This window comes from Netta rufina, assembly GCF_964035555.1.
Source record: "Netta rufina genome assembly, chromosome: 20".
NCBI classification, from domain to species: domain Eukaryota; kingdom Metazoa; phylum Chordata; class Aves; order Anseriformes; family Anatidae; genus Netta; species Netta rufina.
Window position 1 is genome coordinate 1,152,658 of NC_140144.1, and position 24,100 is coordinate 1,176,757.

The 24,100-nt window shown below is 57.5% G+C and overlaps 2 protein-coding genes across 2 annotated transcripts; one reads left to right on the top strand and one right to left on the bottom strand.

Moving 5' to 3' along the window:
* Nucleotides 1-446: 446 nt before the first annotated feature.
* C8G (complement C8 gamma chain) lies at nt 447-9,606 on the bottom strand. Its single transcript, XM_084298910.1, has 13 exons — nt 9,274-9,606; nt 8,825-8,964; nt 8,176-8,246; nt 7,759-7,866; nt 6,962-7,063; nt 6,637-6,675; nt 3,092-3,357; nt 1,989-2,128; nt 1,748-1,824; nt 1,442-1,555; nt 1,111-1,212; nt 890-915; nt 447-596 (listed from the first exon to the last, which is right to left on the bottom strand). Exons 1-12 carry the CDS (start codon nt 9,403-9,405, stop codon nt 890-892), a joined length of 1,317 nt encoding a protein of 438 aa, XP_084155036.1. The 5' UTR covers nt 9,406-9,606; the 3' UTR covers nt 447-596.
* A 346-nt stretch (nt 9,607-9,952) lies between these two features.
* On the top strand, nt 9,953-23,577 carry FBXW5 (F-box and WD repeat domain containing 5). Its single transcript, XM_084298937.1, has 8 exons — nt 9,953-10,278; nt 12,399-12,556; nt 13,124-13,298; nt 15,260-15,408; nt 16,804-17,284; nt 19,624-19,771; nt 20,701-20,913; nt 21,552-23,577. The coding sequence occupies exons 1-8, from the start codon at nt 10,086-10,088 to the stop codon at nt 21,796-21,798; spliced, it is 1,764 nt and encodes a 587-aa protein (XP_084155063.1). The 5' UTR covers nt 9,953-10,085; the 3' UTR covers nt 21,799-23,577.
* The last annotated feature ends 523 nt before the right edge of the window (nt 23,578-24,100 follow it).

The window sequence follows — 24,100 nt, forward strand, 5'->3', positions numbered from 1 at the left end:
TTGGGGACCGCTGGGGTGGCCAGGACTGAGCTACATCTGACATTCACAGACATTGCTCTGGTTCATATCTATCACCCCCTCTCCCTCCCCAGTTTTGGAGACACCCCCCCCCCCCAGTCACCCATTGCCCCATCCCCATGCTGCCAGCCTGCTCTCTGGAGGGGAAACTGGGGCAGAGAGGGCAGAAGAAGAACTGCCCAGGGTGATTGAGAGGGCAGATTGGAGCTGATCCCTGCAGCTGGTCCCAGCCCTGGGAGCCTTTCATCCCCAGACAGGACAAGTTTCATGGCCAGGCAGCACCCCATAAGCACACATGGAGTCTGAACCCAGCAGCCTCCCCCTGCTGCAGCCCCCTCCCCACAAGCCCAAGCAAGGGAGACCTCAGGAGAGCCCATCAGGGTGCCCCCCCACAATGATCCAGAAGACGTGGCCAAGGGGCTGGTGTTTTATATGGGCTTTAATGGGGGTGAGGGTACAGGCATGGGGTGCAAAGCCAGGAAGTGAAGGTGGATAGATACGGTGCTGGGGAAAGGATGGGGCAGCCACCAGCTTGCAGCGGTCTTGGAGCTCCGGTCGGCAGCAGCTGGTGGGTCTGCCTGGAAGAGAAGGGAGGCGAGCATGGCTGAGCTGGCAGGCAGGGGGCATACGGAGTGCTGGTGGCCCTGGCAGCCCCACACTGAGGGGGGAGGCACCCATCATCCAGGGCCACCCCATGGGGATGTGGTAGGACCTGCCGCAGGGGGATGGGAGATATCCCAGCCAGAGGAGCTGGGCTGCGACTGAGAAGCCTGATGGGCTGGAAGAGGCAGGGGTTCTGCAGGATGGCAAGGCTTAGGGCACCCCCAGCCCCCCCAGAACTGGTCTGAGCCCCAGCAAGGGCAGGACTCACCTAGGCAGCCTCTGCCATGCACTTGTCTGCAGAAGAAAGAAAAGCAGAGATCAGCCCCTCCATGGGGTGGGGACAGCATCAGTACCTGGTGTGAGGCTTGCCCCAGCACACCCCTCTGAGGACCCCCACTTCTGTCCAGAGGCACTGGGAGCTGAACCAAGGTGCCCAGACATGTGGGCTCCCCTCTCCCCACTGCCCCCTCTGTTTCTGCCTGCTCTTACCTGTCTGAGGCAGGATGAGGATCTCTTCGTCCGTCAGGCCCTGCTCCTTGGAGAACTGGGTGAACCTCTCCAGGCGCTCGGGACTGAGCTCCTTAGTCCGGCCTGCAGCCAAAAGCAGAGTGAGAGGTGGCCCCTGTCCCTTGCAGGATGGCCCCTGGGCATGGGAAATCCAGCAAGGACTTGGCAGGGGCCAAGGAAGGAGGACCCTACCCAGCCATGCCATGGGCTGTCCTGCTGCCCCCTCCCATGGGACAGATCCCCACCAAAACACTCTGAGGGCCCCAACTGCCAAAGCACAGGGGGGCTGGCATGGGGGCTGGCAAGGACATACTGTAGAGCAGCACCATGGTGGAGGTGCCGGTGCTCTTGGAGATCCGGGTGGCCACCAGAGCGTACTCATCATAGTTGGTCTCCACCACACGGATGTCGTGTTTGCTGCCCCAGCCTGCGAAGGATGGAATGAGCACATCTCAGCCCCCAGCACCGAGCCCAGACCCCACAGGGGAGCACAGACTCCTGCAGGGTATGAGCCGCCCTGAGGTGTCCTGGCTAGGGCAGGAGCACAGGCTGCGTCCCAGCTCCATCCTGCCCTGCCAGAGGAGGTGCCAGGAGCCCCGCAGTGGGGTCGGATGCTCACGTGGGCTGGTGTAGCTGAACCGCCCAGGCTGCTCTGTCTTGATGTAAAGGCTGTTCTTCTTCTCACACTGGTCACCCCTGGGGAGCACAGCACAAGAATGCCAGCAGGGCTGGAGGAGGCTGGCGCTCAGCCCGTGCACAGCCCCAGGCACGGCACTGCTGCCCCCCTAGCGCCCACGCATCAGCCCGGGAGCAGGGAGTGCCCAGAGCTGCCCCCATGTTCCCCTGCCGCCCGCTCGTACTTGGGGTAGGTGGAGTTGACTTCCAGGTTGCCATCTGCGGTGACAGTGATGACCGTGGTGCACATCTTCATCAGGTGCTTCTTCTCCTTGAACCAGTTGGAGCTGGAGGCCAGGCCAATGCTGTACCACCTCCCTGTGAGCTGCACGTAACCTCTGCTCAGTGCTGGACAGGTGCCCCAGCCCAGGCCATCTCTGCCTTCCCTGCCAGCTTGGGCCTTGTGGCAGGACCGTGCCTGGAGTCCTCACGCCCCCCAGGAGCTGCTACAGCCCTCAATGTCCACAAAGCCCAAAGTGAGCCCTGGTTAATGACATGCCTTTCACTGCCCACCACTCAGGGGTTTTCCTTCCCATTTGCCCTGGTGGAAGGACAAATGGTGGAAGGACCACCCAGACCAGAAATGATGTTTGCATCTGTCCATGGCACAAGGAAGGGGTCAGGACCATGGTCCAGCCCAGACTGGGGCCAGCATGGATGTGCCTCCATCCCCATCACCTCCCTGATGGGCCATGCCCCCCAGCAGAGCACCCCTGGAGGACCTGGCAGCATGACCCCTCCTGCAGCTCAGTGGGACCCCAGGGCTCTCCTTGCTGTGTCGTGCCCACTGTGGAGGGAGGAAGGGTCTTGCTGGCACCCTGAGCATGCCAGTACCCAGAGGCTGGGAGGGTAGAGGGGTGTGCAGGCTCCGCCAGCACAACAGCCTGTGTTTTTGGGGTCCGGGACTGGGGGTGGGTGGGCTCTGCTGGGGAGGGAGATCCATGGCCCACATCCACACTGCCTATCAAACTGAGCTTGCTTTCCTCAGACCCCCTCCAAAATTCCTCTGCATCTATGGACACCCCACAGCACAGGAGGCAGGCTGGCCCCACATTTGCTCTGTCCTACCCCACAGGCTGGATCCTGGATCCTGCATCCCTTACAGAGCCAGCAAACCGAGGCCCCCAGGGACAGGGGATGAGGACATACCAGGTGCCCTCCCTCCTCCCTGTACCTGGAGAGGCTGGCCCTTAATCCATCAATAACCCCCTCTCTGCACATTTCTGGGGAGATGAGCGTCCCGCACGCCCCAGCCCCCACGCAGGTGAGGCTGGTCGGGCTGGGTCACCTTGTCCTGCTGGAAGTTGGCTTGCATTGGAATGTTGTCCTGCGCGTGCAGCGCCCCGAGCAGGGCCAGCCCCAGGATGCTGAGCAGTGTGGCTTGCATGTCCCCGGTGCCTGCTTTCCCCAAGCCGAGCCGAGCAGGAGCTGAGCCGAGCCGAGTGGGAGGTGCAGTCAGTGCTGGACACTCTGCTGAGCCCCTATTTATGGGCAGGCAGTGCAGAGGTCCCGGGGGGCCTGTGCTTTGGGCAGGCCAGCCCATCTCCCCCTGTGCTGTTATGCAAGCAAGAGCAGGGGCAAGAGTTGAATCCAAAGGGCAGGCTGGGAACCTGCAAAAAATTCCCTCCTGTTGATATTACATGTTTGCCTTGGGATGCCAAAATGCTCCACAGCAAAAACTCAGCTTGCAGCCAGCTCACTGGCTGTCCCTGCCCCCAGAGCTGCAGAGTGCTGGGAATGGGGGGGAAGCAGTGCTGCCACCAGCACAGGCAGGGGGCTGGGGATGCCAAAGGGGCAGCACTGGGGGTCAGGGCTTGCAGGCTGCCCGCTTTGCAGAACTCAGACTTAGAGAGGTGCCCAAGCAAGGCAGAGGGAACACCAAGTACCTACTGAGTCCTGATCTGACCTGTGGGACTCACGGGCACCTTTGGGTGCTCCCATGGGACACCCTCCACCAAAATCCCAAATCCCTGCATCACCTGAAACAGCATCTCTGTTGCCAGGTGCCGGGGTGAGCCCCACCAGGGTGCAGCTATGGAGCACCCTGAGGGTATGCTGAGGGGTGCTGGGGGACACTGCAGCCAGCGGGGAGCCAGACCACAGTTGCCAGCTCCCCAGCCAACAGCACACAGCCAGAAGGTCGTCCCCCATGCCACCCTGCAGCCAAGAGGAGATGCGTACGGGACGCCCCGAGCACTGCCAGCCCTTGTGCTGTGGGTCATCACTGGGTGTCAGCAGTGGTTCCCACGGGGCTGGGACAGGGCTGGCTGCACAGGACACAGCACCAGCCTGGCCATGGTGCCCCAGGGCCATGGCTCTGGCAGGCGCTTGTGCTGCCAGCCTGCAGCTCTCCCTGCAGCATGGCCCTGCCAAGGATCTTTACATAAGGAGTGTGTTTTCACAACAGCTGTTTTTTCCCTCTCGGCAGCCCACCCTGCCTGACCGCCTGAGCACATTCCCTTCCCCGCATCCAGCTGTGAGCCCGGCCTGCCCTGCACAACATGTGCTAGGAGCCAAGCTGGCCCCGGCTCTGTGGATTTAACAAACCAAAACAAAAGCGGATCTGGGTAGGACTGAACATCATGAGAGCGGGACAGAGCCACTGCATGCCAGTCTCAGGCTCAGCCTTGGTATGAGCCCATCCTCAGCTGGTGTGGGTGCATGCCATGGGCCCTTGGGGTGCTGGAAGGAGCTCTATCCATTGGGAAGCGGAGGCACGGAGCACTCACGTGGGTCTCCACTGTTCTGTGCTGTGCATGGACACAGAGCTGTCCTGATTCCCTGCCAGGGTGGCATGAGGGGACCCAAGGGCCCCCCTCACTCAGCTCTTTTGTGGTGGCAAAGCTGGGTGCTGGCCCATGGCAAGCCCAGGAGCACAGGGGCACTGACAGCAACATGAGACAAGCAAAGCTACAGGGCCTGGGCATTTGCACCCTATAAACAAGTTCACCCCAGGCACATGGGCTGGGCAGGAACTCCATCGCCGTGCCGTGTCTCCACCATGACACAGGCACTTCTGGAGAGCAGCCCTGCAGCTGGGTACAGCGAGCTGTACCTGAGGGGCTGGGGACATCCAGACTGTGCAGTGCAGCAGCCTCAGAGGCAGCCGGGGGGGTCTGTACGCGCAGCTGGACACAGCTGCCCTACACGTGGGCAGTGGGGACAGTGGCTGGCTTCGGGTGAGTCACGCGGCAGCTCCTTACATAAGTCCCTGATAAACAACATGTGTTACCAGTTTCCACTAAGATTGCAAAACACTTGTGCTGGGGGCGGGGTGCTGCTCCCACCCCAGGGGCTGCGGATCAGCCTGCTGGCGGGGGGTATAGGGAAGGGGCTTTCCAGCTTCCTGTATCAGCAGAGATTGCCAGGAGCTGCTCTGGGGGCTGTGCCCCTTCCCCTCCAACCTCCCTGCCTGCACTGTGGTGGTTGGCACCACTCATCCAAACAGCCCTGGCTAGGCTGCACGTGTCAGGCTGGGGGGGTGGTCCTCTGCCCCCAGGATTAACCCTGTGGCCCTGGGCCAAGTTCCTGCAGAGAACAGCGGGCTCAAGGGATGCCCCCAGCCTGGCCATACAGTTCAGCCAGGCAATGCTATGGGTCTGGCTCAAAGGGCAGCAGCCCCTTGGGGACCGTGGTCCCCAGTGCAGGGGCATGGTTTGTTTTACTGCCCCAGTGACTCTGGGAAGTGGAAGCAGGACTGCTGCAGGGTTGTGGTTTCCTTCCCTGGGGCCCCTGAGGGGAAGAGCTGATCCAGCACAGGTCCCCAGTTATCCCCAAGTCCTCCCAGCCTACAGCACCACGTGTGTTCCCCAGGCCATGCTGCCATGGGCTACTGGGCAGTCTGGGCTTTTTCTCACTCAGACAGGCTACACTACGGCACTGCGGAGTAAATCAGGAAAGGTCACTGTTCCTGCCTTAGTGTTGCATGGTTCAGCTGAGGTTCAGGGAAAGGACAAGGGGCTGTGGGGTCCTTAGGGACAGGAGGGAGCTACATGGCTCCCAGCACCACACTGACTCCCCCAAGGCCACTAGCAGTGCGAAGCAGTGGCACCAGCAGCTCAGCCCAGGGTGGAGGCAGTGCTGGGGCAATTGAGAGGTGACTTGCCTGTACACAGACCCTTTTCTTGTGTTTATTGGAGTCTTGCTGGCTGCTACAGGGCACTGGGGTGAAGTATGCAAAGCCATGGGGGGACGAAACAAGGTCAGGCAGGGGGGCTGCCAGTGCAGCTGGAGGAGCTGGGGAGCCCCAAGGGCTGCTGTACAGCAGTGAGGTTTGGCCAGGCCCCAGCTCGTCCCTGCCTGCCCCTGTGGCTGTAGGCAGCTGGATGAGGTGAGGGATCGGTTCTGGGCATGTCCTGGCAACTCTGCCTCCATCTAGAGCTTCATTTCTGGAAGAGAAAGAGAAGTGCTGAGGGGCTGGAGGAGATGTCGGAGACCAGTGCCAGGGCTGGTGACTCACCTCAGCCCACCCAAGCACCAACAACCAATGATGGAGCTGTCCCCAGGGACACGAGCACTCACCCCAGATTGTCCCCATAACAGAATACCCCATCCCAGAGCCTCTCCCCATAAAATACCAGCATAGACCCCACTAAGCTCAGCCTGACCCGCAGAAGGGCCAAAATGGGCTTTGATTCTCCAGGGTGCAGCCATCCTGGGTGATGTTCTGCCACCTCCTTGCCCCACACCAGGACAAGGAAGAACTCCCCATCCCATGCCAGACCAGCACTACTAGGGCAAGACCACAGGGCTGTGGCAGCACGGGGCTGTGCAGCCTGTGCCAAGGCTGGTGCATGCCAGTGGCCAACGCATTGCCTGGGAACTGCAGCTCACCGTTGAGAACGTGGAACTCGTCTGCAGAGTCACAAAACCCTGCAAGAGAGAGAGCCCGAAGCCATCACCCTGCCCAGTCACAACAGCCACATACCCCAGGAACACCACAGGCTACAGTCCTGTCCTTGCATCCTTGTCCCCTGGGGAGAGCACGGTGCGGGGACAGGGCTGTATGTGACATGGGGACACGAGCTGCTCAGACACACGTGGATGTGCCTCCCCTCCCCATGCTGGTGGTGCCAGACCCCAAACCCCAGTGCTGGACCCTCCCGGTGAAGCCATCCTCGCAGGTGCCCCTGCTCCTGGGTGACCACGTGGCACTCACCGTACGTGGGGAAGTAGTAGGTCACATCTTCACTCAGGCCCACAGCCCTGGCGCGCTGCTCGAACTTGTCCGCAATGGCATCGCTGACCTTGCTGCTCCGTCCTGCATGGGGAGGGAAACACCACCATCAGTCTCACAGCCCTGCCTGTCCGTGCTGCCAAGCCCCTGCTCCCTGGGCCTCCCACAGCCAGGCTTGGGGCCAAAGGGATTTTCAGCTCAGAAAAGACGGCTACAAAGCCCTGCCACTATGAGAGCTGTTTCTGCTGGCATGCTGGGGAAAATCTGCAGCTTCCTGGGGTGAAATGGCCATTTGCCCACCTGTGGAGCTGGTGCAGGCAGGCAGGGGGCCACAGGCAGTGAGTAGGCAGGCTGGCACCCCTGCATAGCCAAGCAAATGTATCCATTCGCCTTGTGGGATCTGCCCCAGCCAGAACAGGGGTTGCTCCAGGGAGATTGCCTTTGCTCTCCCCCTTGCAGCATTTGGGGACAAAACTCTCCACGTGGGAACAGGATCCCAGCCCTGTGTCTGGGTCCTTGGCAGCTCTGCAGGGCATCCCTTGAACACAGCGTGGTGTCCCACCCCTGTGCCACCCAGCCCAGCTCCCCCAAGTCCCCTGGCAATCATGACCCCAATGGCTCGTGTGTGCCGCATGTCATTCTTCCCCCTCCCCCAGCACAGCATGTGGATCTGAAGAGGAAGCAGCCCCTTGACCCAAGCCCCCAGCAGTGTGACTGATGTGGGGCAGCACTGCCCTGCACGAGGCACAGGCATCCACGATCCCCAGATGCCAGCTCACCATAGAGCTTGACGGAGATGCTCCGGCCCTTCTGGTAATAGAGGATGGCATAGCTGCTGTGGTCTGTCTCTGCCACCACCACGTCCACCTTGCTGCCGTAGCCACGGCCTGGGGAGGTTCTGGTTAGCCCAGGCACCATCCAAAACCCTCACGCCACCGCCAGAGGGCACAAAGGGTGCAAATCAGGGCTAGAGCAGGTACATCCCGGCTGGGCTTTTGTTCCTCACCAGCAGGCACCAGCCCACAGCGCTGCCTGTGACAGCATGTGGCACTGGGACACTTTCAGACCCCAGAGGTGGCATGCAGGGAAGGCACCACGGGAGAGGACACCGGTGCCAAAGCCCTGCCAGGGGCAGGAGGGGCCCCAGCTCCGTGGTATTGACGGCCTCCATGCCATCCCAGCCCAGTCCCTCTCACCCTTCAGGAAGAAGCGTCCACGCGCCCCAGCAGGGAGGTAGCGCTGCCTGATCTCCCAGCACATCCCATCCCTGTACGGGGAGAGAAGGATGTTGGTGCAGGATGGAGAGGTCCCTGCCCTTCCTGCTTTCCATGGCACACACTGGACGTGCTTTCTCCACTGAGGAGGAGATGTGAAAGGATGTCCGATAATCCACCAAACCCCTCCCTGCAGCTCTGAGCCTGGCTCAGCCCATCAAACCCCGCTCAGCTGGGTCACCCCATGGCCAGGGAAGTGCCCACAGACATGGACCCACCAATTGTGGTGGCCTTCGAGAGCCAGTCCCTGACCAGGTGGCTGTTGAGAAACTGAATGCCTGCTTGGTGCCTCGGTTTCTCCAGGCTGGCTGCCTCCCACCCTGCCCAGCCTGGCCACCCCAAGCCAGTTTCGGGCTGGTGGCCACACCGCTTGCAGGCTGCCAGTCCCACCACAACCAGGACTTCTAGCACAAAACATCCCAGAGGAGATCCACCCCCCTGAATTGTTCCAGGCCGGTTCTCTCCCAGCCTGGAGCCCGTGGCCAGGCACTGGCCCTTCCCCAGCCTGCCTACAACTATCCTGTCCCTGCTGCCATCCCACCTGGTGGCCCCAGCTGCCAGCATCACTCACAGCTTCTTGAAGGTGCTGACCGTCAGGCTCTGCCCATCCGGGACAGCCACTGTCACCGCCGTGGCCTCCAGTTGGTAGCTGTGCTCTGCCAGGTAGCTGCAGCGGGAGGCCATGCCGACCAGGAACCACCGCCCTGCCAGCTGCAAGGCACAGGGCTGGTGTCACCTGCCAGGCCAGCACCACGGGGTGCCACCGCCCCTTAGGCCTGAGCACCCGCCGTCCTGAGCCCATCGTCCACGGCACCATCGCTCGGCACCTCTGCCGGCAGCTGCGCCTCGTGCCCCAGGGCGGCTGCGGGAGCCCGAGGTGCCGCGGGACGGCCCCCACCTGGGACGGGGCTCCCCGTGAGTGCTGCCGCCCCCACGCCTGCCCCGCGGGGTGGCTCTGCGGGCACCCCCGGCCCCGGGGCGGGCGGCGCTCAGGGCTGAGCGGGGCGCCCCCGGCCTCACCTGGGGGAGGCTGAGGTGCTCCGCGACCGCCACCTTCTCCAGGGGGCTCTGGGGAGGGGGCGGCCGCCTGCAGTGCCCCCGCGGCGCGGCGAGGAGCAGGGCGAGGAGCAGCAGGGCGCGCGGGGCGGCCATGGCGCGGGCAGCGGCCGCTCTGCCGGGAAGCGGCGGGGCCGGGCGGGGGCCGGGCAGGGGCCGCGAGGGCACGGGGTCAGGGGGCACCGGGAGCCCGGCCAGGCCGACCGCGGCTGGCGGGGCCTCTCCGGGGGCGGCGGGAGGCGGGGGCGGGCACGGGGCGGCGGGGCCAGGGGCTCCCGGGGGCGGCCGGAGCGCGGGGCCCCCGCCTCGACGGCCCCGGGCGGCCCCGCGGAGACCCGGGCCCGCGGGGGGGCGGGGCTTCTGTGTAGGGGCGGGGCTTCTGTGTAGGGACGGGGCTTTGTGTGGGGAGGGGGCGGGGCTTGTGCGAGAGGGGGCGGTGCTTCCGTGCAGGGGCGGGGCTTTTTCGGGAGGGGCGGGGCTTCTTTGTAGGGGTGGGGCTTTGTGTGAAGGGGCGGGGCTTGCCGGGGGGCGGAGCCGCCGCGCCGGGCCGGTTCGTCCTGCAGGCGGCGCGGTGCCTGGCGGCCGGACACCAGCGAGACGGCGGCCAGAGCGGCCGCGGGGCGGGGCGGAAGCGGCGCGCGAGGGAGGCGGGGCCGCGGCGAGCCGGGTCCCGGTGCGGGTCCGGCGGGGGCCGCGGGGTGCCCGGGCCGCCCCGCTCCGCTCCGCTCCGCCCCGCCCCGGCCCGGCCCCGCTCGTGGCGGCGGCAGGATGACACGATGGACGCGGGCGGCGGCCCCCTGCTCCCCGACAGCGTCCTGTTCGAGATCTTCCTGTACCTGGACCACGCCGACGTGCTGTCGGTGGGGCTCGTGTGCCAGCAGTGGCGCGCCGTGGCCCGCGACGAGTTCCTGTGGAAGGAGCTCTTCTACCGCTACTACCGCGTGTCCCGCGAGGTGCCCCGACACCCAGGTGCGCCGCGGGGCTGCGGCCGGGACGGGGCGGGGGGGCCGGGGCCGGGCCGAGCCGAGCCGGGCCCACGGCGATCGCCGCCGGCGCCTCCTGGTCGGGGCCTCGCGGCTGTGCTGCAGGCTCTGCCCCGCTCTCGTCCGCGCTGGGGGTGCAGGCGGCAGGCGCCAGCCGGGCCCGCTGCTTGCACGAGCCGCGGGCGGCAGCTGCGGTGCGGGGTGCGCGGGGCGTGCGGCGGGGCCACTGCACGGCGGGCGGGTGCTAGCGCGGGGGCTGACCCACTGCGCTGGGCAGGTCGGACTTGATCTTGGGCTCTGCTCGCAGTAGGAAAATGACCCATTAGCAGGCGGCACTGGCGGTGCGCCTCGCACGGCCCTGCCTGGGGAGAGCCCTCGGCGGTCTCGGTGAGGATGATCACAGGTTTGTTCTCTGCTGCTGCTCTCTTGCTGAGGAGCAGGTGCTGAAAGCAGTTTGGTCCCATCTAGGAAGGTAACCCAGTTCTGTCGTAACAGCTGAGACAGGTCCTGGGGACAGGAGTTCTTGCCACCGAGCTGGGCCTGTCTGGGAATCAGAAATGCCCCTTCCCAGTGTGCTGCAGAGGCCCAGGAGGGCCGTGGCTCCCAGGATGTGTATCGTGCTCCCAGCATTGCCCATGGCAGAGAGAACCGGCTGCCTGCTCTCTGGCTACAGTTGCTACAGAAAGATAAGAAGCCAGGAGGATCAAGCAGCGGGGAACCTGTCTCCCTTCAGCAGGGAACACCAGTGCAAGAGAGCTCTGAGGAAGAATGGAGAAGTTGTGGATGTGACTGTTCAGGTTGCTTGATTTTGCTTGTGCAGTCCCTGGAGCTCCTTTGTATTGAAAATGTTATCTTTAGGCTTTGTCTGAGGCTCTTCGGCCAGTCTCATTCGCTGCGTGTCTCTTGAATTGAGTAAGCTGACAGCTGCCTTGTTAACTGGGAGTGAACTAACTGGGAGTGAGCAGACAGTGTAGCTCAGTAATGTGCTTGGGCACCTCCCAGGCTGTGGAAATCATTCTCGGGGGGATGATGGCAGGGTAGGTGGGCAGTCCCAGGAGCTGGGGAAATGTCTTGCAAGCCTGCCTGGCTTGAGCAACTCTGTGGTGTGGTGAATGGCATCCAATGGCTCTCATAAGCATTGAGATTGTTTGGCCAGATGGGATCTGTCCTGACTGCATCCCTGCTGGGTGTGCTGGGAGCAAGAGCCTCTGAGGGGGACGAAGTGCCCTGCCATGTGAGCAGTGGTGGGATGTGCTGGCAGCAAGCTGCTCCCTGCCCCAGGAGCAGGTGCCTCCTGGAGCTGCAGTGAGTTCCAAAAAAAAACTGTCCTGTTGAGTGTAACTAGGAAAGTTGGCCTTTATCCATATAAATGTCTAACTCCTTGCTTCCCTGGGATTTGCTGCTGCAAGAACTCTGTAGACTACCTTATTGGGCACTTCATTAAAGATCTTCCTCTTTATTTATCTCTTTGCTAGCAGTCAGTATGACTTCTCTGAGTGTATTCCAGGCTCCTCTACTGCACTACTCTTCTTCTGCCTTGACATTTTGTATCTAGTTCCAGTTCTTCTCTTTTGTTTCCCCTATCTTTTGTCTCATTGAGATGTTCTTTTCTGGTCTCATACACCTTCTGAAACTTCCTTAATTCTGTGTCAGACAAGACACAGATAATCAGAGTGGAGCCCTGTGCCCTGAGGAACAACTTCCCTTTCATCACATGATGGATTTGTTTGCACTGTGCTGGAGCACATCTGCAGTTCTGACTGCTGTTTCGTCATGAGCAAAGTTGTTGTTAGATAGCTAGTAGCTGTGTCCTGGATGTTTCTTGCAGTGACTGTAGTAGCTTGGAAAGTAGTGATATGGTGAGAAGTTGTGTGTTTGTTAGGAGAAAAGATTTTTCTTGTGGGGGAGAGTGGAGAAACTACAGAGAAAAATGTTAAGCTCTGCCAACACAACTGAAGCTGCAGGGACTGGAGCCACGGCGGAGCTCCTGGTATTGCTGGTGGCTGTGCTTTATTAAAGGCTGATTCTGCAGCTGCTGTGTTCAGCTCAGGTCTGTTGCTTCCCTGCCATTTGCATTCCTATCAAGTGTTCCTGCTTCTCTTCCAGCTGCTGTCTCCTGGTATGACGAGTTCCAGAGGCTCTACGACACCATCCCTTGCATTGAAGTGCAGGCTCTGAAGGAGCACAATGACCAGGTTTTGCACCTCAGCTTCTCCCACTCTGGCTGTCTGTTTGCGTCGTGCTCCAAAGACTGTACTGTTAAGGTAAGGAGGAACCATCACCTGTACAAAACTTTGTTTTGAGTTAGTAGGGTTCAGCTGTGAGAGTAGCATTCAGAAAGGCTGTGGGGAGGTGAGGTTTGACCAGGAGTCCCTGGACTTATTCCTTTTCCTGAAGGTGCTGAGTTGTTCTTAAAGCCACAGCAATAATGACTCTCTCAGTTGTAGCCTGGAAGGTGCTGCCTGGCTCTGGCTGCTTTCTAGGTGCAAACTGGTCCCGCCTTGGGTCTAACAGAGGTAATGACCTACTGCAGTCTTGCATGAGTGGTTGTCTTGAGAGAAATCTCTCTCAACATGCTTAAACCCAGCTGTGGCGATAACTGTCATTGCCTGGCTGATAGAGAAGTTTGGAGAAGTCCTGCATTTAGCTGCTCTCCAAAGCTGCTGACCATTTTCCATCAAGGGAGTTGACAGGGAAATTGGGACTTGGAAGCGTTTACATATGGTCTTCAATAATTTTTTTGTTGCCTGGTGAAAGCTGGCAGGACAGGTGGAGTGGAACTGCCCTCTGGCTTCTTACAGCTTCCTGACTGTTCATTTATCTGTCTGTAGATCTGGAGCAATGAGCTGGACATCTCCCTGCAGCACAGCTCCAACATGAGGCCATACAATTGGAGCTACACACAGTTCTCCCAGTTCAACTCTGATGACTCCCTTCTTCTGGTATCAGGTGTCTTTGTGGGGCCTCACAACTCATCATCAGGAGAGATTGCCGTAATCAGCATGGGTAAATACTGTCTTTGCCTTCAGTGGGGCTTCCTGGAATATGTAAAGTGGTGGGAGCTGGGGCTTCTTTCTTCCACTTGCTCTTTGTAGGCTGCGGCCCTGACCTCTGCTTGTCCTGCCTTCCACCATCTGTGCGAAGAGGTCTAGATCGCAATTCCGTAGGGTAAACCTTCTGGATAGCCGTAGGGATAACTCTACTCAGGTTATCATGTCATCACCTGAAAGTGCAGTGTGGTGTGTGTGTGTTCTCATTCAATTTCAGCTCTAAGTAAGAGTCTGGGCAAGGCAAGAGTTGTCCACGTTACCAATTGTCCTGAAGCCACCATTTCTGACTCAAGCAGTGCTAGTCTTGCCCTGAGGTCTCATGTGGTTTGAGGCACAGTCATTCTGTCCTGCTCTACCTTTTCTGTTGCAAGTCTGTGAAACCCACTAAATCTAGCTGTATTGTCTCTTGCCATCTCTGTTACTGTCCCAAAACCAAGGACTGTTGCTAAAGGCACAGCTCTCTTGTCCAGAAAGGCCCTAAGTCATGACATGGAAGGATGAGAGTATGCGATGTGTATGACTTGTTCTTGTCCGTGGGGTGTCTGCTTTGGGCCATTGTCGTGGTTCCGCTCAAGTGGGCAGCCGAGCTCCACCACAGCCGCTCTCTCACTCCCCCTCCTCAAAGAGGAATGGGGAGAAAATATGTGAAAAGGGCTCAAGGGTTGAGATAAGGACGAGAAAATCATGCAATAATTATTGTAACGGGCAAAACAGACTCAGCATAAGAAGACAGTAAGATTTATTGCTCATTACTAACAAGCTAGAGAAGTGAGAAACAAAGAAAACAAAAGCACCTTCCCCCCCCATGCACCCTCTTCCACCTCCTCCCCCTGAGCGGCGCAGGGGAATGGGGGAATGGGGGTTATGGTCAGTCTACAGCACTTCTTCTCTGCCGCTCCTTCTCTGTCACTCTCGTCCCCTGTGCTGTGGGGTCCCACCCACGGGATGCAGTCCTTGATGAACTGATCCGGCGTGGGCTTCCCACAGGCAGCAGCTCTTCAAGAACTGCTCCAGATATGGGTTTGTACCGCGGGGTCCATCCCTCAGGAGCAAACTGCTCCAACCTGGCTCCCCTACGGGCAGCAGCTCCTGCCAGGTCACCTGCTCCTGCATGGGCTCCTCTCCACGGGCTACAGGTCTGGCCCGGAATCTGCTCCGGCAGGGGTCTTCCACAGGCGGCAGCCTCCGTCGGTGCAGGGCCACCTGCTCCACCATGGTCTCCTCCACGGGCTGCAGCGGGGGACCCTGCTCCACCGTGGTACTCCATGGGCTGCAGGGGGACATCCTGCTTCACCATGGTCCTCACCACAGGCCGCAGGGGACTTCTGCTCCGGCGCCTGGAGCACCTCTCCCCCTCCTTCTACACTGACCTTGGCACCTGCAAGGCTGTTCTCTCACTCCTCTCACTCTCCCGGCTGCTGTGTGGCGCAGCGTTTTTTCCCTGTCTTAAATATGCTCTCACAGAGGTGCAAAACAACATCGCTTATTGGCTCAGATCTGGAAAACAATGGGGCCCTTCCCAAACATGGGGCAGCTTCTAGATCTTTCTCACAGAAACCACCCCTATGGCCCCCTGCTACCAAAACCTTGCCACGTAAACCCACTACAGCCATGCTTGGAGAAGGGCTCTGTAGCTAGATTGCTCTATGGTCTGGATCTATTTGGCTGTCCTTATGCTTTGTTTTCCCTGGTGCATGCATTCGCCACAAATCGCCGTAGAAGAGAGAAATAATCTGCGTCCGTAACAGTGCCTGGAGGCTGGATGGTGTTTGGGCAGTGTCTGCTCAGCTTTCAGTGAAGGTGCTGCATCAGTGCTGTAGGCTGAACCTTGAACCCACCTCCCATACCTTCTGCCATGGTTTCTCCAGGACCCTTGTCAGGAGCCATCAACTCATGCTTGTTTCCCCTCCCTTCCAGAGAACTTCACTCTGCTTTCCAGGGTGAGGAATAAACCCTATGATGTGTTTGGCTGTTGGCTGAACGAAACCAACTTGATATCTGGCAATCTGCATCGGATTGGACGTATAACCTCCTGTTCTGTGCTCTGGCTGAACAATGCTTTCCAGGTAAGGTGCCTTTGTTCCAGCTCCACAGGCAGTGCAGCTTCCTGCTGGCTCTTGTGGGAGGAAAAGCTGATGAGTGGATGGGAGAGGGGAACAGTGGCTGAGTCCCCTTGTCTGCCCTGTTTATCTCCTTTGACTTGCCTTCTAAATATTGAGCTCCAGGCAATCCTGGCATGAAGTTTCTCCACGCTTGGTATTATGGTATGTGTTGCAATGTTCTTCCTCTATCCTCTGCTCCCATTAATTCCTGTTCCATTAATTGGGATGAAGACCTGAGTGGAGTGCCCTAGAGCATGTTTTGCTAAACAGGAGAACAGATGAACTGCATCAAGGTTGCTGAGGTCCTCAAGGCTCCCATTATAAAGCTCAGCTTGGGGTGGCTGCAGCCTAGCATGTGTCTGAGCAGTGACCATTCTCCTACTTGGCAGCTCATGGCATTGTTCCCTGGAGGTGGCTGGACAGCTGGGTTCAGTCCTGCCTGCTACTACCGAGGTTTGTAGGCCAGGTGCTGTCTGTTATGCTGTGATGAGACTCAGATATCAGTGTGTGCTGGTTCTAGACTGCTTGTTCATTTTTTTTGGCTACTTGTACTGCTCAGACATGTTGCTCCTCCGTCTTACCTCTGTCCCAGTGTCACAGCCACACATCGTGTCCTACTTCTTTTTTTTTTTTTTTTTTTTTTCAACACAAACCTTTGATGCTCGTCCTAGGTGAAATTCCCTGTGGTAGCAGGGATCCTTTCAAAAAATACTTCTCTGTGCTGCACTGACATTACAGCATTAACTCATCCATCTCCAAGAGGCAAGGAAGGACCTTGCCCAATTTGATAGAAATATTGAAGTGTGGTTGCAGACAGCAGAAGCAGTTAGGTAGGAAGAGACTTGCTTATTTCTGGGAGCTGATAATCCATCTGATGCTGCTGAGGGGCACATGCAAACTCCAGGAGCACTGAGGTCCTCTCCCTCTGCTTTGTGTAGGCTAGAGGGATGGCGCTTCCCACTGCACCTGTTTATTACAGAGACCTGTTCCTGAAATTCTTGTAATGCCACAAGCAGTGCCAGCTAATGATCTCAGGCAGGAAGGTGGGAGCAAGGCTGCCTGGCCTCTGAGTTCCCAGCTCAGCTGTTGTCTGCCAGCAAAAGCCTGGCCCTGGCTTTTTGTTTCAGCAAGCCCACCTCCAAGATGGGAAGGAATATAGCAGAGCTGGCCAGCCTCTTGGGCCAGCGCTCATGGCAGTGCTTAGAGATGCCCAGAGAGCAGTGCTGAGAGGTGTCAGTGCGTGACTGGTGGCTGCACCATGGGCTCAAGTTCAGGGCAACATCTCTTAGTTTGAGCGGAGGCTTTATGAGCGATGTTGTGGTGAGCTGATTCCTGCTTACTTCTTTTATTTGCTCCCAGGGCGTAGAGTCTGAGAATGTGAATGTAGTGAAGAGACTGTTCAAAATCCAGAATCTGAACGCCAGCACTATCCGGACCGTGATGGTGGCTGACTGCAGCCGGTACGATTCCCCAGACCTGCTCCTGGACTATGAGGAGCAGCTGGCTGCCTCCTCCACCTGCCCAGTCTTTGATCTTGGCAGTGACAGTGAAGAAGAGGAGGCCAAGCCCAAGCAGACTCCAGAGCCAGCAGTACAGGAATTGCCAGATGACGGGGGTGTGACAGCAGAGGACGGGCTACAGCAGTTCTTTGATGATATCATGGAGGGTCGTGTGAGGCCTGCCATGACTGAGACAGAGTTGGAGACCAAGGTGGCTGAGCTGTTCATACGCAACAGAACTAAACCACCTGAGGTGAACCTGCTCCCCACAGAGAGCAACAGCAAGACAAAATACTTAATCTTCACCACAGGATGCCTCACTTATTCTCCACATCAGATAGGTAAGGCTGTGGTATGAGCTCCAGGGCATGTCTGCCTTTGTAGGGGGGTGTGGGCTGCAGCTACAGTCCAAATCTGAATCTGGAAAAGACCTGTGTTAATTTGCCACTTGTTTGTGGTGACTGAGTTGCAGTTCTGCTCAGGCTGCCTTCTCAGTACAGTGCCAGAAGCTTTTGAGATGCCTTCAGTGACTGGAGAGAGTTCTCTCCCACAAGCACTTGAGGTTGTTTTGTTGCTACCAGGCTTGACACTTGGTGATGCAAGAATGTCATGGTGAGGATTAAGCAGGAAATCAAGAATGATTTAACATTAGTCACAAGTTGCACACCAGTGGGTGGATGTGAAGGGCAGTGGTTGCCCTGATTGTGGGAGGGCCTCAATCCTAGCCTCCCTGTGGAGGTTGGAGAGGGCGTTGGAACACGGCTAGTCTGAACAGCTGGGAGTTCATGGATGTGCGGTTCCCCCAGCTCTGAGACTGAGCCCTGTCTGCCCGTGTCCTGCCTGCCTCCTGTGCAGCCCGGGGTGTACTGACCCTGTGCCACCTGGCCTTTCAGTGTTGGTGTGACCTGGGTGGTTGAAGCAGAACCAAAGGCTTGATGCAGGAGGGGTTTCACAGTGGATGATCAGCTGTTTGGGTGGGTGTTTCCATGCCAAGTTGGAGCCAGGCTGCCTGCTAGCTCTTGGTAGGGTACCAGGGACAGTAACTGCAGCAAAATCCAAGAAGGAGCACTTCTGGAGACCTTTTTTTTGGGGTAGGACTTCCCTCGCTCATTCAGGGCACTCTTGCTGAGGCACTGGAACTGGGAGAGACTGAAGTTATAGGAAATCAGTGCAGTGATGAGCAGAAGCAGATAGTCTGCCTGCTTTTCAAAAAGCTCCTAAAGCCAGTTTAGTGGAAAGGACCTGACAGATCAGTAGAAATGGAAGGAGGGAAGGAAAGCTGCTTCCACACAAGAAGATTCTTCAGTAAAGCCAGGCAGTTTCAGTTCCTTTTGATGCTTGTGCAATTACGGCCTCTTTCCTGCTTCAGGCTCTTCTAACCCTCCTGTAACTTGGGCCTACACCAGCACAGCCCAGTAAGGCAGGGAAAGGCTGTTTCCAAAGCTGTAGACCACCTGGAGAAGAGTCACTCGGCCTTTGCCTGCCTAAGACAGGAATGCAGCCTGGACCGCGTGTAGCTGTGATGCTCTGTGCTCCTGTCCCTTGCTGGGGCCCACTTCTGGGCATCGGCGCTATCTCACCTGATCTGCTGCACATGAGCACTTCTGCAGGAGGTCCCTTTGAGTCACTGTCTCCCTTGTGCTGGTGGAAAGCTTGACTCATGGGCAAATCTGCCTGTTCTGTTGGCTCGTGCATGTGGAGATCATATAGCTGAGTTTGGAACTGGGAGCTTAGTGACGCCCAAGTGAGGAAGAAGATGCTGGTGAGCAGTGACAGTTGGGTGGGAAAGGTGAAGGTCCTGGGCTGCCCAGGTTCAACTGTGTGATGTGAAAGGGACAGTGTGGGGTAACCCCTGCCTTGTTCCCCTGGGGAAGAGAGCTACAGTTAAGGGTGGTATGCAGTGAGTCCCTCGGAGGGGCAGTGGGATGGTCTTCCAATTTCTTTTGGGCATCCAGGGAGAGCTGAGCCCAAGCGTGCCCAAGAGCTCCTGAGGTTTGTGGGAGGCCTCCAGGAATCCATTGCATATGGTCTGTGTTTTGGACCTCTGTCTGCAGCTGGAAGGGAGAGGGCTTGACCCATCTCCCTTTGTCAGGAAGCTCAAAAACTGAGTCTAGTTCTGGCTTAAACCCTTGTTCTTGGAGCTTTCCAGGCTGACCCCCAGCTGTGCTTGACAGCGACAGGAGGAAACCCTGTGCAGCCAGTGCATCTAACGGGCCTTCTCCAGAGTGGGTACTAGAGGAGATGGGCACGGCCCAATGATTCACTGATTTACAATGGGGTGGGTAAGGAGAACCTTGCTGCAACCAGGGTGCCTCCCAGGCCAGTGCAGCTTCCAAGGAGCACCATGGCCTGGCGGGAGGCTTGGGGCCAGGTGCAGTTGCACCCGCTGGGTTGGCAGCTGGGCACTGGGCAGCTTGCTGCTTGGGGCTGAATGTGCCAGCATGTCATTTGTATGCACTGTTCTGGCCAAAAGCACTGCTAGTGAGAGCCTGTGAGCAGCTGGCATGGACAGGAGCTGTCTGCCAGTCCCTCCCTTGGTCCTTGGCCATAAATGAGCCAGTTCTCCTTTCTTAGCAGCACAGAGGGAAGCCCCTTCTTGAAGTCTGGGGACTTCCATCAGCCCTGCTTATCTGTTGGCAGCACCCTGCAGAATTCCCTGATTCTCCTTTTTGTCCTCAAGGGATTAAAAGAATCTTGCCCCATCAGATGACAACTGCTGGGCCAGTGCTTGGGGAGGAGAGGCGCTCGGATGAATTCTTTGACTCACTGGATCATGTCATTGACATCCATGGGCACATCATTGGCATGGGCCTCTCCCCTGACCACAGGTGAGCATGATGAGATGGGAGGCAAGCAGGGTAGGTGCTGCCTGCTGGTGTCATACACTGGAGGGTTTGGGTGACAGCTGTTTGGAGACTTTGGGGTGAATGGGAGAAAAATTACAGAGACTTCTCTGCATCAGGTTGGGGTGAGGTACTCTGCGTTATGGCAGGCTGCCCATGTACTGGCTGTGCAAAATGGTTAAAAAAAAAAAAAGTCTCAGCAGCTGGGCCACCTCACTCAAATGCCTGCAGGCCGGGGTTGTCCCCAGGGACCTGTTTGTGTACATGCACATAGCTGACAGGACAGTGGTTACTTGTCTTCCCCTGAGTGCTGGCAGTGAATGAACTTCACCTTCTGGAAGATACGGTATGTGCTCTGAAAGAACACGTGGCCCTGCTCTATTTATCCCAGACCTGGGAGCAGTTTCAGACCTTTGATGCTGGAGTGCTGCTGGCCTGGTGGCTGGAGCAAGGAGCCTGCACGGGCTGTGTACATCTGAACATCTCCCCAGATCTCAGCAGGAAATCTTTGCTCCCTCTGCACTGCTGAGCCCAGTTCAGGATCAGGTCAGGCAAGGAGCCTTGGAAGAGCAGAGGAGCTGCCCCCAGCTTGCTCCCGAGACAGAGGGCTAGGCTGTCATCTTTGGAGTTGGTTTTAATGAGATGAAGGAGGCTCAACCTAGTCTCTAGGACCCATCAACACAGTTGTGGTGGCCCATTCCTTTCCAGGTGAGGTAGGAAATGGTTCATCACCCTGTTGCTGTGTTTCAGCCTGAATTTCAGAGAGCAAAACTGTGGGCTTTATAAGGACCAGGGCAACTGCTCATCCCCCTCCCTGCCTGCTTGTGCTGGGGAAAGGCTTTTACAGCTGGGGCTTCAGGAGCTTTGGAGTGTGTGTTGAGGCTCAGGATAATGTTTTTGCTCCTCTCCCCAAGATACCTGTATGTGAACAGCCGTGCCTGGCCTCGGGACTGCATCATCTCTGACCCAATGCAGCCACCCCCCATCGCTGAGGAGATCGATCTTCATGTATTTGACCTGAAGACAATGAAGGAAGTGAAAAGAGCTCTCCGTGCACATCGGGCCTACACACCCAATGAGGAGTGCTTCTTCATCTTCCTGGATGTCAGCAGAGACTTTGTGGCAAGGTGTGTGGTGATGGGGACGGGCAGGATCACACAAGGAGGGCCTTGTGTGTTGCACTGCCGGCTGGCTTGTGCAAGCAGGGCTGAAAACTTCTGCAAGCAGAGCAGGAAACGGGAGACTTGTAAAAAGCAGAGTGACAGAATCAAAGGGTGTCTGCTCTGGTCCTGTTGTGAAATCAGTGAGGAAAGAGGAAATTTTTGGCTGTGGCATGTTTGGTAGTGGGTGGTGATCTGCCCTCTTAGGAGCTGCAGGCAGCAGGTGCTGTAGGGTGAGTTGCAGGGATGGTCCTTACTGCAGCCCAGAACAAGGTGGGTTCACTGCAGGTACCGTGGTGCGAGCCTGGCCATGGGTTCAGACACACAGCCTGACTGTTCACGTGCCTGTATTGCTTTGAATGGCTTTTCTTGCTGCTGCTGTGAGGCCTCATGGGAATCCACCTCTGCCTATGGCATAGTCTGGGTCGCAGAGGGCATTTGCTTGCCCAGGTTGCATGCTGGTAGGTGATGGGACTGCAGATGGAGGCTGGGGCCTTTGGTTGGGTCAAAGCAGCTGCTGCCTCTGTGCAGAAGGAAGGGCCTGGGGGAAGCAGGTTATCGGGGCTGCCTGGGTGATGTCCTTACTGGTGTCTTGTCTGATGCAGTGGAGCAGAAGATCGCCATGGCTACATCTGGGACCGGCACTACAACATCTGCCTGGCCAAACTACAGCACGACAACGTGGTCAACTCAGTGGCCTTCAGCCCAGTGGAGCAGGAGCTGCTCCTGACAGCCAGTGATGACACAACTATCAAGGTGTGGCGCTCCCCTCGCACGGTGCGAATCCAGCAGGCCAGGAAGCCCAGGCCCAGGAAACTGCTCTTCTCCTGGCTCATGAACCAGAAAAGCTGAATCCAGGTTCACTTTCCCCTGCAGCTTTCTCACTGCAGCCACCTCTGGAGCTTGCAGAGCTTTGAGCCCTGCACAACAGAGACAAGCTCTGGGCACACCAATCCCATCAGCTGAGTCAGGAGGGACCCCAGTTGTGGGAACTGCTTCCTCCTCAGAGTATCCAATTCAAAGACAGAACGTAAGAGCTGAAGACCTGTTCCTGGGTATGGTGGGCAGCAGCCGGAGCTGGTCACTGCAGGGTAGCCTCCCCACAGCTTATCACAAACGCTGCTACTTGGTCACAGCTCTCTCTGAGTGAGCTTTGGCATCTGAGAACAGACTGAGGCGTGTCTGGAGGATTTCTGCTGTGTGGGCCTGGGATGTGCCTGACCTCAGTCATGAGAGCTACTGGCTGCAGAGCACTTGGCAAAAGCAGCGGTACAGTGCTGTGCTGCCTTACTGCAGGACTCTTAATATACTGGTTTTATTAATGTTTGTTTGTCCCAAACCTCCATGGGTAACTCGTCTGGCTGCTGGGTGTGCTGAGTGCCTCCCCACACACAGTGTTAGGGCCATGGAGGGCAGCAAGGGCTGAAAAGGTGATGGCAGCAGGGGAGGCAGTGCTGGTGCAGGGCAGGAGGTGCCTGGCTGGTGTCTGTGGCGTTTGGTTAGCAACCAAATGGTGGTACCACCAGTTTCCAAATCTGAGTGGGGGAAGCTGGTGGTAACATGGCGCTGGCTTTGCCCCCATCTTCCTCTGCTCCATAGCAGTTAAATAAGCTATGGTAACACGTTCATTCCAGAGGATCTGCTGACCCTTCCCAAGGCAGTAGCTGTGAGGATGGCTGATGTCACTTGGCTGTCTCATGGTCACTTCCCTCCTATGCTACTCAAACTGGCACTTTAGGTTTTCTTGGTATGTTCTCTGTGAATAGGTGTAGGCACCCACAGGTGAATGGGTGGAGGCACAGCCCTCTTGCCCAAAATGACATTTGAATAAGCTGCCTTCCACCTGGGTTGACTCCTCTTGGGTTCAGTGATCAGCTCCCTATGAAAACTCTTTTGAGGGCAGGAGCTGGCTTACTTTAAGCTATTTTGAACTCAGTGTTGTTTACTCCGTTGTCCCCAAAGCTTTTCTCTCTCTAGCAGGTAGCCAAATGTTAAGAGTCTAAAATTAAGCTCCTAATCTTGTCTTGGCCTAGACAGCATGGGCCCACAACTCCCAGGGCCAGCAGTGACCCCTGGGGCTGCAATTACTCCTGGGAGCTGGGTTCCTGGCAGAGTCTGGAAGGGAGCCAAACTCAGCATGGGCTGGAGGAGCAGTTTCGGATCTCTCCTGAGCATGGGAGTGCCTGGGCAGTTGTCTGTGCCACTCACAGCCTTGCGTTGCAAACGTACTTCATGGAGGCAGTAGATACTGTCTTGATACGCACTGATGGCTTTAACGGCTCCTAAAGCCCTTGGCAAGAGGGTCTGTACCCTTCTTGCTCTGCCCCAGCAAGTGCCCATGGCTTTATCCAAAACCCCTGTACTCAGGTTTTCTGTCTTCGTAGGACTTCTAGAAACAAGGGAGTCCATTGTGTGCATGTGTGTCTATGGGTGTGCACACAGGATCTGAATCCAGCTCTGTCCAATTACACATCAAAGGTACAGAGTCTCTACCTTCCTCCTCTCCTCCCCCAAGACAGTGAAATGTTTTTCCCCTTGGCTCAGTGTAGTAGTGAGCAAGGCACTGAGGGTTTATGTTTGTACCAAGTTTTGCTCTTCACTATGGCATTGAATAAATATTCTGCTAAAGCATCTCTGCAATGTGAGTTTGTTTTTCCTAGTAGTTTTTTTTTTTTTTTTTTTTTTTTTTTTCCCTACTGAAGCCAGAAGCACAATACTGCTCTGTCTGCTGCAGCCCCTGCAAAAGTAGCTGTTGTTCCAGGACAGGACAGGAGCTAGACCAGTCACCAGCGTCCTCTTTCAGGCTTTCAACATTCAGCCATTTGCATCAGGCAGCACCTCTGTCTGCATGAATTGGGGCCAGCTGCCCTGTGAGAAACTTGCCCCTCCTGAGAGGGTACAGGCCCCTCCTGTAGTACCCATCGCTGCCTCTTCTGTGGCTGTGCAAGTAAAAGGACCTGGTCTAGTGCTACAGCTCCTGGGAGGTGCCCAGATCAGGCCTGCACTGCTGTGACTGTTGTAAAGTGCCCAGAATGAATTGAAGGCTGGAGCTTAGCACCTAGGAATTGATACAAAAAACAGCCTGGCCTAGAGGAATTTAACTGCTCTTTTATTGTCTATGCATAACACCTTCACTGTGCCCCTCCATACAGCT